The following is a 16,960-nucleotide window of genomic DNA, read 5'->3' on the forward strand; positions in this document are numbered from 1 at the left end:
CTGTTTTCAGATATTCCCATGACCTCTTACATTTGGTCTCCAAGTATTGGGAGTTCCTTGGCTTAGTTTGGAGCCACCTTCCATTTTATCTACGTCTTCTTCCTACACCAGCCCATAATTTATTAAGTTTTTGTGGCGCTGGAGATCAAACCCAGGGCCCCAGGCATGCTCTAGCACCAAGCTACACACCCAGCCCTCATTCCTATGGCTTCATATTCCTTTGTAGCCCAACCTCCCCTCTCGAAACAAATCTACCAGCCTGCTTCGCTTTATATCACCACTTGGGCATCTCAGATGACTCCCCAACTCAACAACCCCCATATGGAATTCACTCCCACCGTTATCAGACAACTCCCAATCTACTCTCTCAGTCTTTTCTCTCCCGTGCTTTGACTAACCTTCAAGCTAGTCAACAAAGCCACACCCGGAATGTCTTAACTACCACATTTGAATTCTCAGACGTCTTATCTCCCCTGAGAAAACTTAATTCATCCATCATGGGGTAATAGTCTAGTGTCTCTCTTAGTATTAACATAAACTTGTTTTTGCTGTTGTTATTTTAAACACTACCTGCTACTAGAAACGGGAGGGTAGCGATCGTGTTGTCTGAGTACTTTTTGCAACCCACGAAGCCAGAACAAATGCTGACCATAGGGACCCGCCCATCCACCCTCCCCGCCTTCTATCTGCAACCAGGGCTACTTTCCTTACAGAAACTACGACTCCCAGAATACCCTGTGGGCCTGTGGCGCGCGCGCTGGACGCCTTCTTTAGGACGCGGATTGAAGCAAGATGGCGGTCCTGCGGTGAGTAGCTGGGTATATAACCGCTGCCTTCTCTTCCTTTGGGACAGGCCTGGAAGGCTTGTCCGTAGGCGTTGAGGCTTTTCTGTCTGTCGCTGCCCGCAGGGCGAGGCTGCCGGTGTCCAGCAGAAGGGCTGGCGTATGGTTGCGCCTCCTCTGTAGCTCACAACCCGTGTGCTGGTGCGCGTTCGGCTGCACCATGCTCTTGTGACTCCTGAGACCCGTCCTGGTCCAAGTCTTTCTATCGGTTCATGGGTCATAGTCCCTGTGCACCTGTTCCTCCAACAGACCCACCACGGTGTTTGATTTGGAACGGAATTCGGTACCAAGGGGCTCACCCTCGAGAATCTTTATGCAGCAATGGTTGGACCTTCTGCCGGGTATATCAGCATCGAGCCGAGGAAACTTGCTGTCCCCCACAAATGTTTTGGTTTTGGACCTGTAATCGGAAGACGTGGGTTTGTGTCCCATGCATGCCACCAGTTGTACAGTGGACTACTAAAATAATACATCATTAGACTTCTCTCGGCCTTTGTTCCTATCACCTGCCTGATAGAGCACAGAATGTAGGGAAAGCCACTATAGTGCAAGCCACTATTGCACACCACTATCGCACGCTGAGTGAACTCCGGGTTAGCAATTCGTCCTGTTCTGACAGTGCCAGGAATCAATCGGCAAATAATGAGAGAATGTGCCCTATCCCCTTTGATGCCTACTGAGCTAGGGAAAGGCGTAGATAGCCATTGAGACAAATTGAAAGTAGGGGCACGGTCATTATATACGATTTATTTACAACATTCATAAAAATTGTGATTGTTTCCCTCAGTTTACCACGGAATACTTGGTAATTAATTTATTAATTAATTAATGACTTGTCTCAGATTTTCCAGTTTCTAAGTGAGCTCCGAAGTCTTTGGAAGCAAGTCCTTTAAATTTTCATGGTTTAATATAAATATGCCTTGACATGTCTTTAAATGTTAGGTGACAGTAAGATGAAATGGCGACGAGGGCACTTTATTTAAAACCTGTAAGATGGTTCCTCTTACACTTTTCATGGGCCAAAGATAGGTCTTGCTGAATATTTCATTTCATCAGAAACACTATTACTGTAAGCGATACGGTCTTATCTTATGTGGCACTTGGGAGTTAGTACGCAGACACACTAGTGTTTGAGAAGTATTCTGAGTGAATGGCTTCCTAAGTAATTGCATCTTTACTGACCGCTGAACTGCAACAGACTGCATTGAGTGCTGAGAAGGTTGCAGTCAAGAGGAATGATAGTGGACTTAGTTCTTGGGTTTCCTTTCTTTTTTTATTATTTATTTTATTGGTGTTTTAACCTATATGTATAAATGTGTGAGGGAGCTGGTTCCTGGAGTTACAGACCCCTGTGAGCTGCCATGTGGGTGCTGGGAATTGAACCCGGGTCCTCTAGAAGAGCAGTCAGTGCTCTTAACCACTGAGCCATCTCTCCAGCCTGGGTTTCCTTTCTTATAGTTTGATGTCATTGCTCTTTGTCCCGTTGTTGAACTGTGTGGAACTGAAAAGTTGAAAAGCCGTGTTTCCAAAGACTAGTGCTAGTTAATAATGCCTATCCTATTGTAGTGTTTACATTCACCTTTACGTGATTATTTTTATCTCTTAAGCAGGAATGAACATGTGTGTGCCTAGAAACAGATGTGAGAAGCGGTTTCTCCTCACGATAACTTTGTTCACGTCACCTCCTAAAGATCATGGCCGCCGTGGTGAAATGGGTGACATCAAGCAGGACTGTCTGGAAACATTTATTTCCAATCCAGAGTAAGTGAAGCTTCTGGAAAAAAAATGTTTTAAAAGTTTTATGCCTCTTCAAGTATAGAATATTTAAAATATTTGGTTATTCTACATGCCTGTTGTTTGCAACAATAAAAAGTGACAGGATTTAAATGTCAGTCAAAAGGGGAATGGATAAATTATGCTACGTCTTAACTAAATATCGTACGGCTGTTACCAACATGAACAGATCACCAGATAGATAGAGAAAAGAACCTGATATATCAGAGAATGATCCTATTGTGGGCTTAGAAGATGATTTGTGTGTGTGTGTGTGTGTGTGTGTGTACATGCATAAATGCTGAGTAAAAGATCGAGGGTAATCATTGGCCGTCATTAAACCACAAGCAGGATTTAGGTGAACTGGTGAACTGGTAGAAGGTAACATCCCTTTAGGAGGAACATTTTTATTTAGCATATTTTACAGCTGTTACTTTTTTCAGTAGTTCTCAAGATTTGGAAATAAAAAACAAATCCACAGGCCCATCTCTCAGGGACAATCATTTGTTAATACTGTGGGAAGTTTTTTTCCCTTATGGATATAACCATTAAACAAATAAATGTGCTTTCTTTCTGAAGATCATCGCAAAAGTGTGTTAATAGATGCTTAATATCAATCTGTTAACACAAATAATAGAATGTAAAAGTCCAGCTTCTCGCAGCGCTCTGCTTTCATTCCCCTGACCCCCCAGCAATGAATAGGGGCACTGGAGCAACTTAACTCCTTTTTAAAACAGTGTTCAAACTTACTAAATCCCACTTTTCTTTTTTTTTTTCATTAATTAATTTTTTTTTTTTTTTTGATTTTTCGAGACAGGGTTTCTCCGTAGCTTTGGTTCCTGTCCTGGCACTAGCTCTTGTAGACCAGGCTGGCCTCGAACTCACAGAGATCCGCCTGCCTCTGCCTCCCGAGTGTAATTAAATATTTTATTTCAAAATAATTTCATAGCAAATTGTGGAATTGTACACCTGTAATCCCAATGGCTTAGGGTCAGTGTCAGAGCAGTACATGGGGTCAGGTGCTAGTTAATGTTTTGTTGTCTTGGGACAGGGCCCCATGTGGCCCCGTGGCTCTGACATGGATTATATGAAAACCACATGCCCAGCTTTGATAATTCTCCTTTTAGTTGGTCTGTTTTTCATGTGTTTTTAAAAATTGCACGTTTGTCTGTGGAATTGGTTCTCTTCTATCATGTGGGTCTCAGAGATGGAACTTAGGTCATCAATCTTGGTAGCAAGTTGAGAGAAAGATCCCTGCTACCTAGACCACTTTCTCCTTTTTTTTTTTTTTTTTTTTGGTTTTTCAAGACAGGGTTTCTCTGTGGCTTTGGAGCCTGTCCTGGAACTAGCTCTGTAGACCAGGCTGGTCTTGAACTCACAGAGATCCGCCTGCCTCTGCCTCTGAGTGCTGGGATTAAAGGCGTGCGCCACCATCGCCCAGCCGACCACTTTCTCCTTAAGTGATGCCCAGTCCTCAGTCTTCACAGGAGTTAACATGGGACTACTTCTTTGCCCCTCTTTACTGAAATGATGTTTTTACTGTTAGATTGCTCACTACATTTATACTGTGGCCCTAGTCCACATTTGATATCCTCAGGCCCTCTTGTACCCAACAGGAGATTGGAAATGGTTAACTGATTTGAGTTGACTGGGATTGTAAGGCTATCCAGTTAACTGTGAGCTAACTTTTTTTTTTTTTTTTTTTTTTTTTTGGGTTTTTCGAGACAGGGTTTCTCTGTGGCTTTGGAACTTGTCCTGGAACTAGCTCTGTAGACCAGGCTGGTCTCGAGCTCACAGAGATCCGCCTGCCCCTGCCTCCCGAGTGCTGGGATTAAAGGCGTGCGCCACCACCGCCCGGCTAACTGTGAGCTAACTTAAATTGTCCTATTTTTGACATTTTATGTGAAAAAGTAGGATATTGACATTGTTGGCAAAGTAAAACCAACAGTTAGAGAGAAAGTACAAAAAGAGCATCCAGAAAAAGCCCTCCCGCCGGGTGGTGGCAGCCACACCTTTAATACCAGCAGAGGTAGGCTGATCTCTGTAAGCTCAAGGCTGGTCTGGTCTACAGAGCCAGTTCCAGCATGGCCAGAGCCTCACAGGGAAGCCCTGTTTGAAAAAGAACAACTAAGAGAACAAAACAGCTATTGCGTCTGTAAGTGTTCTGAAAATGTAGTTACTCTTTGAAGTGTGAGCATTTTAAGACAAGGTAATTTTGAACAAATTATTTGTATTTCATCACTTAAACAGTCTTTATAAACCATGCTCCTTAGAATGCCCAAATACTTCATGTTCTTTTTTGGAAAGGTTGGACTATCCAAATGTTTTATCCCTGGTCTGAGCTATTCCTCGTCTGTAGGGAACATTGTATTCCCCTCTTAGCACCGCCTCATTTCTTCATCCTCAGGGCAGCGGAGACAGCTGCACTAGAAAGGCCTTCTGGAATGTGCAAGCTCGCCTTTCCCCCAGAGCTTACCCAGCTTGACGGACAGACCCTGTGTACTGAAGATTCTTGTCCGTCTCCCCGAGCAGACCTGCTCATTACTTATGTGAAGCAGAAATGGTCATACGTGTTGAGTCCCTAGCACGAGCACAAGCCTGTTTTATAGCCAGCAGCAGACATTGTTGTCACACCCAGCATGGCAGTGCACGCCTTTCATCCCAGCATGCGGAGGCAGAGGCAGGTGGGTCTCTGATTGAGGCCAGCCCGGTCTACAAAGACCGTTCCAGGGTAAATTGAAGACTATATAGAGAGACCTTGTTTTGAAAATAACCAAAAAATAAAAAGAAAATATAAAGCATTTAAGCCAGATGTGGCACATGCCTTTAATCCTAGCACTAGGGAGGCAGAGGCAGAGGCAGACTGATATCTAACCTCAAGGGCATCCTGGTCAGAGAGCAGAGTGAGTTCCAGGACACTCAGGGCTGCATAGTGAGATCCTGTCTCAATAAACAGCAACAAAAAGAAACAAATATTGGTTAATGTTTAAATTTGCTTTTATGCTGAACTAAACTATTTTACTGTGGTTTTCGCAGATGGAGCCTTAGCTAGTGTTTGTCGAAAGTCTACCTACTCTTCTCTTCCAGATGACTACAACTGGTATGTGTCACATCTGCATCTAAAATGATTTCGTGTTTGCTCTCCTGATTAGTCTTTCTTTAAGTTTGTTTTTTTTTAAATTTATTTATTTATTAATTATGTATACAATAGTCTGTCTGTATGTCTGCAGCCCAGAAGAGGGCACCAGACCTCATTACAGATGGTTGTGAGCCACCATGTGGTTGCCGGGAATTGAACTCAGGACCTTTGGAAGAGCAGGCAATGCTCTTAACCACTGAGCCATCTCTCCAGCCCTTTAAGTTTGTTTTTAAGATTGTGTCTTGTGTATATGGTTTAGGTATGTATCTGGATTATACACATTCTACATTTAGATCAAGTCTGTTGCTATTGTTTTGCAGTGAAGGCTCACATTTGTTAGAACAGACTTGCTTTTCTGCAGCAGGCTTTAACTTTTTGTAAAAGCTAATTTGTTTTTATAATTTTATGTTAGGGCTTATATCTATTAGATTAGGTATTTATCTGTGTTTTGTTTGGCACTGAATAATTCCAAATTGCACTATTGAATGCAGCACCCGTTTGTGGTGTTTATCCAACTTAGTCATTATTCTGAGAACTAGAATAGCGTATAATGTGGTTTTGTGTTTTTGTTTTGTTTTTTGAGCAGAATGCATGTGCAAAAAATGGAATTTATTTTCTTAAGTTATGTGTGTTTTATTGCAAGATTTAGTAAATAAAAATAAACAAACAAAAACAGCCCAGGCTAGGCTCAAACTCACCAAATGGCTAAGTCTGGCCTTGGATTCCTGATCCTCTTCTTAGTGCTTAGATATGTGCTACCATGCCAAAGAATTTTACATTTTTTTAAAAATTTATTGTGTGGATGAGTACTTTGTCTGTATGTATGTATGTGTTCCTGGTGTCTGAGGTGGTCAGAAGAGGGCATCAGATCTGGAACTGGAGCTACTGACTTGTGGGCCTGGGAACTGAACCAGGGTCCTTTGCAAGACCAACAAGCCTTTTCTACAGCCATACTTTCTGATACTGGTTTTAACTGTACATTTAACGAGTACTAAGTTAAGTAGCTAGTGATGAATAAGACTGGGTTATGTTTCTTTGAACCTGAACAGATTGAGTGATGTCAGTGTATATATTATGCAAAACCCCCTAAAGCCAGCTGTTGTGGTCATCCTGGCACATTGGAAAGCTAAAGCAAGAGGGTCATGAGTTCAAGGCCCGCCTGGACAGTCTAGTGAGACATTGGCTCAAAAAGGAGTGATGGTGGTGGAAAGATGCTGGCTCAGTGGTTAAAAGCGCTGCTCTTGCAGAAGACCTGGGTTTGGCTCCCCACACCCACGTGATGACTTGTAACTCGTTCATATCTCCAGTTCCAGGGGATCTGATAGTCTCGTCTGACCTCCGAGGACACCAGGAACACACATGGTGTGCATACATACATGCAGGCAAGACATTCAGACACTTAAAATGAATTTTTAAAAAGGTATTAAAAACTTGTTTGGACTGGCCATGGTGGTGCACTTATTTAATCCCAGCCCTGGAGAGGCAGATTCAGGTGAAGCTTTGAGTTCTAGGCTAGCCAGAGGTATAAAGTGAGACTTTCCTTAGGTAAAAAAAATGAAAAATAATTAGCTAATATCAGAAATGTTATTGCAATTATGTGTAGAGTTCAGTGGTAAGATCATAGTAAAATAATGCAGTATACAGTTTATAGTTTCACTACTGTTTCTTACGGTGGTTAAGCTGGAAATTTCTCTTATAGTCCTGGTTGTCACTTGTTATACACCATGCCCCCTTTAGCATTTGTGATTAATTTTACATTTGAGTTGAAATATTTTATTATTGTAGCATAAAAGTATATTCAGCATAGTTTCTCAACCTGTAATTAGCAAGCTTATGTAAATACATTTTTTATTCATTTATTTATTCGTGTGTGTGCACGCATGGGCTATGACATGCATATAGAGGTTAGAAGACAACTCTCTTCTCCAGGTGGGTCCACCACACCAGCCCCAGTCAGCTTTTAAACTTCCAGTTCTATAGTGCATGAACACACAAACTTGCTCAGAACCAATTCAAATTAACACGGTTAGATTCAGTTGTAAGAATTGTCAGTTAATATTTCAGTTAGGTCTGAAAAGTTCAGTAACTATTTTCAATACTTTTCTTTATCTAGAATAGTCTGTCTTAAGCTTAAAACTTTTTGTTTGTGTTTGTTTGTTTGTTTTTGTTTTTTGAGACAGGGTTTCCTCTGGGTAGTCCTGGATGTCCTGGAACTTGCTCTATAGACCAGACTGGGCCTGGAGCTTAGAGATTGGCCTGCTGGGACTAGGGGTGCATGCCACTGTGCCTGGCTTAAAGTAGCATCTTGAAATCAGGATTTAGGGCTGATGTGTTCCTGGAAGTCGTAGAAAGTGTCATCTAAATGCCCCAGCCTCTTGTGTGATATGGAACTTGCACATTGGTTGGCTGGGGTGGCAGATGGATGGCTGTCATCCATGGCTTTGTAAAAGTCATCCTAGAAACACTTGCTTTGTCCTCAGATGTCCTGTGCAGCAGTAGCCATGTCTTCGGGGCTGCCCTTGCTCCTGTGGCTCACTTGAACCCAAGCTGTTTTAGCACGCTGGTGCATGTGCATGGAGCCTGCACCACTGCCACGTTGCTTCTTCGCCCTTGCCCTTCTCTAGCAGCTTTCAGTGTGGCGTCTGGGTTGATTTATAATTATTCTCTTTAAGGGTAATTATTTTTGCTGGGTGTAGTTTTAAGGATCGAGAGTTAAAGGTTATCCTTGACTACATAGTAAGTTCAAAACCAGCCTGGAGCACATGAGATACTATCTCAAAACAAAAGTCATTCTGCCAGATCTGATGGTATGTATCTCTTGTCCAGTCACTTTGGAGACAGAGGCAAGAGGATTGCCGTGTGTTTGAGACCAACATGGGCTATGTAGTGAGTTCCGTGACTACCTGGACTCCAGGAAGACCTTGTCTCCAAAAAACTAAAACCCACACCTGAAAGTACTCATGCTTCCTTGAGCATAGTCTAACCGTATTTCTAAATGTCCCTTCCCAGCAAGGTAGAGCTCGCTTTGACATCCGATGGCCGGACTATAGTGTGCTACCACCCTTCTGTGGACATCCCGTACGAACACACCAAAGTATGCGAGGAACTGTCTGGTAACCTTGGTTGTGGGTCTAGAAAACAGAATTCTTTTTCTTTTTCTGTTTATTTTGGTTTTGTTTTGGTTTTTGGTTTTGTTTTTCAAGATGGGGTTTCTCTGTAACAGCCCTGGCTGTTCTGGAACTCAGTCTGTAGACTTGGCTGACAGCAAACTCATCTGCCTCTGCTTCCCGAGTGCTGGAATTAAAGGTGTGCACCATCACTGCCCAGCTCAAAATCAAATTAATTTTTTTTATTTTAAAAAACTTTTTAATTTTTATTTTATGCATATGGATATTCCTCCTGCATATATATCTATGCACTAACAGTAATTGCAGAGGCCAGAAAAGGGCATTGGATTCCCTAGGACTGGAGTTAGAGACAGTTGTGAGCCACCATGTAGATGCTAGAAGTCAAATCCAAGTCGTTTGGAAGACCAGCCAGTGCTCTTAACCACTGAACCATCTCTCCAGCCCAGCGTTTGAACTTCCTAACTAAAACAAGGAAGCCCAGTTAGAATGGTGTATGCCTGTAATCTTAGCACCTGGAAGATAGAGTCAGGTAGTTCTCTGGGTACATATCAGATTTAAATTACTTATTTATTTATATTTTATATGCATTGGTGTTTTGCCTACATGTATGTCTGTGTGAGGGTGTCAGATTGTGGAGTTACAGACAGTTGTGAGCTGCTGTGTGGGTGCTAGGAATTGAACCCAGGCCCTTTGGAAGAACAGCCGGTGCACTTATCTCCTGAACCAATGCTCCAGCCCCTACACATCAAATTTAAAGGCACCTGAGCTACGTAAGACTGCCTCAAGAAACAGAGGTCAGTAAGATGGTCGCATGGGTAACGTGCCATCTGAGTTCAGTCCCCCAGACCCGTAGGCTAGAAGGGGAGAGTCGGTTCCTGAGTTATCTGCTTACCTCCACGTGATCACCATGGTGGAACACACACATGCACACAAGATGTAAACACATGGGACAAAATAAAAGGAGAAGGGAAAAGGAAAACACAGGCATTCAGACTGAGAGCTTTGAGTGCTTCAGTGATTAGTTTCACGTTAGCTTTTCCGTCTTCCTGAGACACACCCTTCTAAAGCTGGTCAAGGAGAACTGCTTTTAAAATTCTGAGTCTGCTAGTGGTGTTGGTGTAGACTTCAAAATTTATTCCCATGTCCTTTTTATCTGTACACTTGAAAATAAATGTGTATGTTGTTTTTTGAGACAGGGTCTCACTGTGTAGCTGTAGCTCCCTCACTGTCGACCAGGCTGACCTCAAGCCCACAGAGATCAACCTGCCTTTGATTCCCAAGTGCTGGCATTAAAGACATATACTGTCACTCCTGGCAAATATTTTAAGCTACAGTCAAAATTGGAATATTCTAGAATTAAGACTGCTAGGGAATGAGAGCCAGTGTTTATTAACACTTGACATTACTTTTTTTTATTAATTTTTTATTGCACGTTTATGACGTGTATGGCTCATATGTTTGCTCTGTGGTGGTCTGAATGAGAATGGCTCCCATAGGCTCATATATTTGAATGTTTAGTCATTAGGGAATGGCACTACTTGAGAGGGATTAGGAGGTGTGGCCTTGTTGGAGGAAGTGTGTCATTGGTGGGCTTTGGGGATTCAAAAGCCAAAGGCAGTCCCAGTGTCTCTCTTCCTGCTGCCCAGATCCAGATGTAGAACTCCCAGCTCCTTCTCCAGCTACTGCCCGCATGCTGCCATTCTTCCTGCCATGATGATAGTGGACTAAACCTCTGAACTGTGAGCCACCCAATGGAATGTTTCCTTTATGAGAGTTGTCATGGTCATGGGTCTCTTCACAGCGATAGAACAGTGACTGAGACACACACATGAGGGTGGAATCCGGAGGTAACTTTGTAGACTGTTCTCTCCATCTGTCTTTATGTGGGTACTGGGGAGCAAACTCAGGTTGTCAGGCTTTCTCAGCGAGCGCTTCTATCTACTGAGGCATCTTGCTGGCCCCAAACGCCTCGTTTATAATATTTACAAGATTCACTATGACCCAGGCTGGATCTCTTTATTATCCAGGCTCTCCTGGAACTCATTCTGTTCTTCAGTGTCCTCAGTGACAACCCTTTTGTCTCAGCTTCCCTGGTGTTGAGATAACAGGTGAATTCCAACATGCCTGGCTTCAGACATTTAACCTTAGTAACAAATAGCAGAACCTAAGAGAAAAGTTTTATCCAAAGGTTCTGTTGTCTTAGTTACTGTCCTATTGCTGTGAAAAGAAACCCTGATCAAGGCAACTTATAAAAGAAAGCATTTCAGGCCGGGCGGTGGTGGTGCACACCTTTAATCCCAGTACTTGGGAGGCAGAGGCAGGTGGATCTCTGTGAGTTCGAGGCCAGCCTGGTCTACAAGAGCTAGTTCCAGGACAGGAACCAAAAGCTACAGAGAAACCCTGTCTCGAAAATCCAAAAAAAAAAAAAAAAAAAAAAAGAAAGCATTTCATTGGGAGCTTGTTACAGTTTCACAGGGTTAGTTCATGATCATCATGGCAGGGAGCATAGCAGCAGGGAGGCAGGCATAATGCTGGAGCAGTAGCTAAGAACTTGTATTCACAAGCAGAGGGAGAAACTGGGCCTGGCATGGGCTCTTGAAACCTCAGAGACCACCTCCATTGACACACTTCATCACCAAGACTACACCTTCTAATCCTTCCCAAACACTTCCAGTGACACACCTCATCACCAAGACCACACCTCCTAACCCTTCCCAAACACTTCCAGTGACACACCTCATCACCAAGACCACACCTCCTAACCCTTCCCAAACACCTCCAGAGACACACCTCATCACCAAGACCACACCTCCTAACCCTTCCCAAACAGTCCGCCTGGGAAGTAAACGTATATATGAGTATACGAGCCCAGGGGCGATTCTTAGTCAAACCACCGAAGAGGTCTTTTATGCTTTTCATTGTTTTCTCAATAATATATAAGGTAGACTGTCAAATTCAAGTTAAAAAGTAATATGGATCCTAGAATGTACTTTGGGGAAATAGACAAAAAAATAACAAGTACCTTATTACTGGTGGGAAAGAATTGAATAAGAACTTTTATTATTGGGAAAGAAACGCACATTTCTTTTTTTGTGTGTCGAAGAGTATTTCTAATTTGAATAATGTAACTGAAAGTGTTCTGGCTACTTCCCCGATGTCAGGAAGTCTAATCAATTGCTGAGTGTGCTCGATGTTCCGTCCTGGCTTACATTTCTACACCTGTTTTTTATTGCTTATTTTATAGCCTATCCCTCAACCAGACATTTTGTGTAATAATGAAGAAACACACGAACAAGTGCTGAAAACCAAATTAGAAATAAACAGTGAGAAGCTTGAGCAGGGGCCCATGATAGAACAACTCAGCAAGGTGTTCTTCACCACGAAGCACCGCTGGTACCCGCATGGACAGTAAGTTTCACTCCACTCTTTAACTGGCTTGTTCTCAGCCCTTCCTTTATATAGTTCTCCGTTATGTGCATGAGTGATTTGTCTGTGTAAGCATGCTCACTGCATATGTGCCTGGTGCCCGTGGAGGACAGAGGAGCCCAGAGCCCACGGGATGGGAGCCACCATGTAATGGAACCAGGCCTGCATCCTCTGAAAGCAGCAAGTGCCCTTAACCTCTGAGCTGTCTCCCCAGGCTCCCTTTATCCTCTTTTAACAAATTTTTAATTATTACACAAAAAAATAGTTGTGCAGGGTCTGACTGGTCAGTAAATAGCGTCCCTGAATCTTTAAGAAACCCGTTGTTGCTCTGCTTACAGTGCTCACACTGTGCTGTTCTTAGCCTGTGTCTGATCGCAGCTCCAGCTCTCTTCTGTGGTTGTTTTGAACTAATCTTTCTTTGTGTGTCTGTGTTTGTATGTGTGTGTGTGTGTTTATGTATTTTCATGCTACTGTGTGAGTGCATGGAGGCCAGAGGTCAGTGTCCAGGTCCTTCCTCTGTTTCCTTTCCCCTCCCCTCAGTTAACTGGTTTTCTCCTCCATCTCCTGTTACTTATTTATTTTTATTTTATATTATATATGAGTGTTTGGCCTACTTTCATCTTTATGCACCACATGCATGCTGTGCCCTCTTTTTCCTTTTTTTTTTTTTTTTTGTTTGTTTGGGTTTTGTTTTATTAAGACAGGGTTTTACTATGTATCTCTGACTGTCCTAGAACTCTCTCTGTAGACCAGGCTGGCCTTGAACTCAGAGACCCACCTGCCTCTGCCTCCCAAGTGTTGGGATTAAAGATGTGCACCACCACAGCCTGGCTTCTCTCTTCTTTTCAAATAAAATCTTATTATATTTGTTTATTTGTTTGGGGTTGGGAGGCATGTGGGAGTCAGAGGATGACTTGGGGAGTTGATGATCACCTTCCACATGGGTCCCAAAGATCAAACTTAGGACTTGAGGCTTGGTGGCAAGTGCCTTTACCCACCCTCCTTTTAAATAAAAGCATATTTACCTTATTTGTTCATTTTTTGGTTCCTGAAATGTTGAGAATTGAACCCAGGGCCTTATGAATTAGGGGCAATCTCTGTATTCTGAGATACATTCCCTCTCTCTTCCTCCACCCCCAATCAAGTCCTCATTTCCTTTCTTGCAACGCTAGGGATCAAACCTAGGGCCCCACAGCGTGTTTCATGTTGAGCTATACTCCTAGCCCAGAATCATCTTTCATGTTTTTCTTCTTCCAAACCAAGCCATGAAGTGTTCTTTGTTATTTATGTTTGTCTGTGTGAGCTCTGTTCTCATTCCCTGGTGCAATTGGGTAACCACCCCTGAGCTGACTCTGGTGCAGGCTGTATCCATAGAGCTCCTGAGTGTAGCACCAGACTGCCCCAGTACGGGCTAGCTTATGAAAACCTGTTCCTTGTTTGCAAGTTGTTAGAGTTGAGGGGTGAGGACAGTGAATATAAACTATTAAAAGTGTCAGTGAACCTTGAAAGGTGGTTCGGAGATATATACAGGAAATGGTAACAACTTCCCAGATATGAAGGACTAGCCTGCACATAAAATGTGCAGGGAACTCAGGTAGCTCTGGTTGGGCGGAGTGCTGGTAGATGTGGATCTGACACTCTGTCTCCGCACTGGGTCCTCAACCCTTCAGGAGATGGGGTCTGTCTGGGCCTCTGGGGAGTGAAGCCTGACCCCCTTGGACCGGAGCCACCTCGGCTTTTTTGTGCTTTCCTCACTGTTGTGAACCAGCTTCTCTACAGCTGGGCCAAAGCAACCTCTTCCTTTAGGTGCTTCTCTCTAACATTTGACCCCAGTGACAAGAAAGAAACCAGTGTGTGTGATGGGGGACAAGGAAATGGGGAGCATGGGGGGAGAGGAGGCAGTTGTGACTGGGTGTCCTGGTGGGTGGTGGCACCATTCATATGGATGGGGAAGGAGGAAGATGAAGCCGTTGTGTGTGTTGGATCTGAAGAGTGTGGTCATCATTTAAGCACCTAGGTGACTCTGGCTCCCGGAGCTCTGTTAACTGCTTCAGTTTCTCTTCAGGGGGTCCCTTCTCTCTTCTCCTTCAATAGACAGGTTTCCCACGGTTACTACTTCACACTACACTTCTTGGTGTGGCCTGACATTATTTTTATTAGAGAAGGGAATGGGTACATACCGTACTGAGCAGGTGGGGGTCAGAGGACAACTTACGGGTGCTGGTGCTCTTCTTTCACCATTTTGGTCCCAGAGATGGGACTCTGTTGTTAAACCTGGCATCAAGCGCCTTTACCAACTAAATCTAAAGACAATGTTTCACTATGTAGCTAGCCCTGGCTCACCTGTAATACTCTGGAGACCAGGTTAGCCTCAAGGTGTATGCCACCACTGCCTGTTAGTTGTTTTTTTTTTTTTATTTAGACTTTCCCCAAAGTTTTTGGTTCTCTATAATAAAACAGCCTTCCTTTTCCCTGTCTAAACAAGCTCCTCACTTAATTACCTCTCTGTAAGAACGTGTGTGTGTGTGTGTGTTTCTTTTTTTGTTGCTTGTTTTGAGACAGGTTATTACTACATAGGCCAGTCTGTCCTGGAACTTCTTTGTAGTCCAGGTAGCTCTTAAACTTGTCACAGTCCTGCTTCAGCTTCTGAATGCTGGGATTACAACCTAAGGTGATAATGTCTGTGTCTCTTTTCCAAGAAAAAAGTTAGAGGTTTTGGCCAACGTAGTCTACATTTATTTTAATATAAAAGTGTCATAAGTAATTTTTATTGTGTTTGAATAAGCAAGTTGTTTGTCTTTTATTTTCATTTTACTTAAGAAGTTTTTCTTTTAATATTTATTTATTTATTGTGTATGCAATGTTCTGTCTGCATGTATGCCCGCACACCAGAAGAGGGCATCAGATTTCATTATAGATGGTTGTGAGCCTCCATGTGGTGGCTGGGAATTGAATTCAGGACCTCTGGAAGAGCAGCCAGTACTCTTAACCGCTGAACCATATCTCCAGCCCCTTTATTTTATTATTAGTGCTGTGTGTGTACAAGTGTGTGGATGTGTGCGTGCCGTGCTGATGATGTAGATGGCAGAGGACAGCTGTCAGGAGTCAGTCTTCTGCCGAGGTTCAGGGATTGAAACTCGGGTCATGGGACTTACACAGCAAGTGCTTTTACTGCCTGTGCCGTCTCACCAGCTCTGTTGTTTGTCCGTGTGTCTACTTAGTTTATTTATGTGGAGGGATGTGCGCAGGTGTGCGGAGGTTATTGGACAGCTTGCTCCCCAACTAGGCTAGGCTGGTCAGCAAGCCCCAGGGTCTTTCCTGTCTCCACCGCCTACTGCTGGGATTACGAGCATGTGCCCTCGTGGTTGGTCCTTTTTACATGGGTGCTGGGACTTGAACTCAGTGCTTGTGCTTGCAGGGAGATGCTCTCCTGGCTGAGCTCTTTTCCCAGCCTCTTACTATTGCACATTTTATTTGCACATTATCCAGAGACCTGAATTCAAGCCTCTTTTGAACTTCCTTACCGGCTATCATTACTGTGTCCTTCCTGTGCACTCCAGATTGCTTTAATCTTCATAAACATTATTCATAGCCAAGTCACTCAAGTTGTGAAAGTCCTGACTGTATTCATTGGAAGGGACAGACTGAAGGCAAGGAGACTATTCAGAGCCTTACAACCAAGCATGTTATCTAGGATCTTACTTATGTTTAATCTTATTTACTTATTTCATCTTATTGCTGGTAATTAGCTTTTGGCTGCTAATTAATGTAATCTCCTAGTATATCTTTTCCCATCAGGATTGTGAAGCACTTTGAATTGTAAGCAGACTTTAATTAGGTGGAATTGAATGTCCCAATTCCTCTCTCAGTAAAGAACTCAGCAGAAAACCCCAGATACTAGTTTGTATGCATAAAGAAAAAAATCTAGCCTGGAATCATTGTCCTTTCAGATCATTCGGAACACATTTGCTTAGTATCTGTGTGTTTACACACATGCACACAAGATTGTACTCACCTCTAATATTTGCTTAGTATCTGTGTGTTTACACACGCACACAAGATTGTACTTACCTCTAATATTTTCTTCTTCTCCAGGTATCACAGACGTCGTAAGAAACTGAATCCTCCCAGAGACAGGTGACATCTCTTGACTTCCCAGGCATAAGGAAGTTTCGCTGTGTGTCTTATTTGCCAGCTGAGAAAATGCACCTGGTGTATTCATTAAGATGTTATGTAAGACAATAATAAAAGTACTCCTTCATATTTTTAAATGTGTACCTCATTACATGATTGTGAATTTGAAGTTCTTATTAGAGAAGCCTACTTGATCTTATTTTCCTTTTGAAACATGGAAGTCTTTTTTCCCTGTTTCATTTATTTTGATTTTTTGATTCAGAGTCTATCTCTGTGTAGCCCTGACTGACTTGATCGTCTCTAGAGATGAAGCTGGCTTTGAACTTAGAGGTCTGCCTGGGTCTTCCTCTTTTTATTTTATTTTTAATTATTTGTAATGATGTGTAAATATGTGTGCACATGAATACAGGTGCCCACAGAAGCTCTGGCTTGCAGCTAGACGTGCAAGCAGTTGTGAGCCACCCAACATGGTTTCTGGGAGTTGAACTCGGGTCCTCTGGAGGTGAAGTTCATGCTTC

General features: G+C 43.0%; 1 protein-coding gene across 1 annotated transcript; it reads left to right on the forward strand.

Moving 5' to 3' along the window:
- The first annotated feature begins 751 nt into the window (after positions 1 to 751).
- Positions 752 to 16,579, forward strand: Mrpl42 (mitochondrial ribosomal protein L42). Its single transcript, XM_041674221.1, has 6 exons — positions 752 to 806; positions 2,453 to 2,603; positions 5,652 to 5,715; positions 8,764 to 8,848; positions 12,127 to 12,290; positions 16,404 to 16,579. The coding sequence occupies exons 2-6, from the start codon at positions 2,537 to 2,539 to the stop codon at positions 16,447 to 16,449; spliced, it is 426 nt and encodes a 141-aa protein (XP_041530155.1). The 5' UTR covers positions 752 to 806; positions 2,453 to 2,536; the 3' UTR covers positions 16,450 to 16,579.
- The last annotated feature ends 381 nt before the right edge of the window (positions 16,580 to 16,960 follow it).

Source organism: Microtus oregoni, unplaced genomic scaffold (genome assembly GCF_018167655.1).
Source record: "Microtus oregoni isolate MIOR12 unplaced genomic scaffold, Mior012 000001F_ref0000356, whole genome shotgun sequence".
Lineage (NCBI taxonomy): Eukaryota > Metazoa > Chordata > Mammalia > Rodentia > Cricetidae > Microtus > Microtus oregoni.

Bases quoted from the DNA above. Each gene is read 5' to 3' on its own strand.
- Mrpl42 (XM_041674221.1), top strand. From the start codon at position 2,537: ATGGCCGCCGTGGTGAAATGGGTGACATCAAGCAGGACTGTCTGGAAA. The intron at 2,604-5,651 runs GTAAGTGAAGCT...TGGTTTTCGCAG, and splicing joins ACATTTATTTCCAATCCAGA to ATGGAGCCTTAGCTAGTGTT. The intron at 8,849-12,126 runs GTATGCGAGGAA...CTTATTTTATAG, and splicing joins TCCCGTACGAACACACCAAA to CCTATCCCTCAACCAGACAT.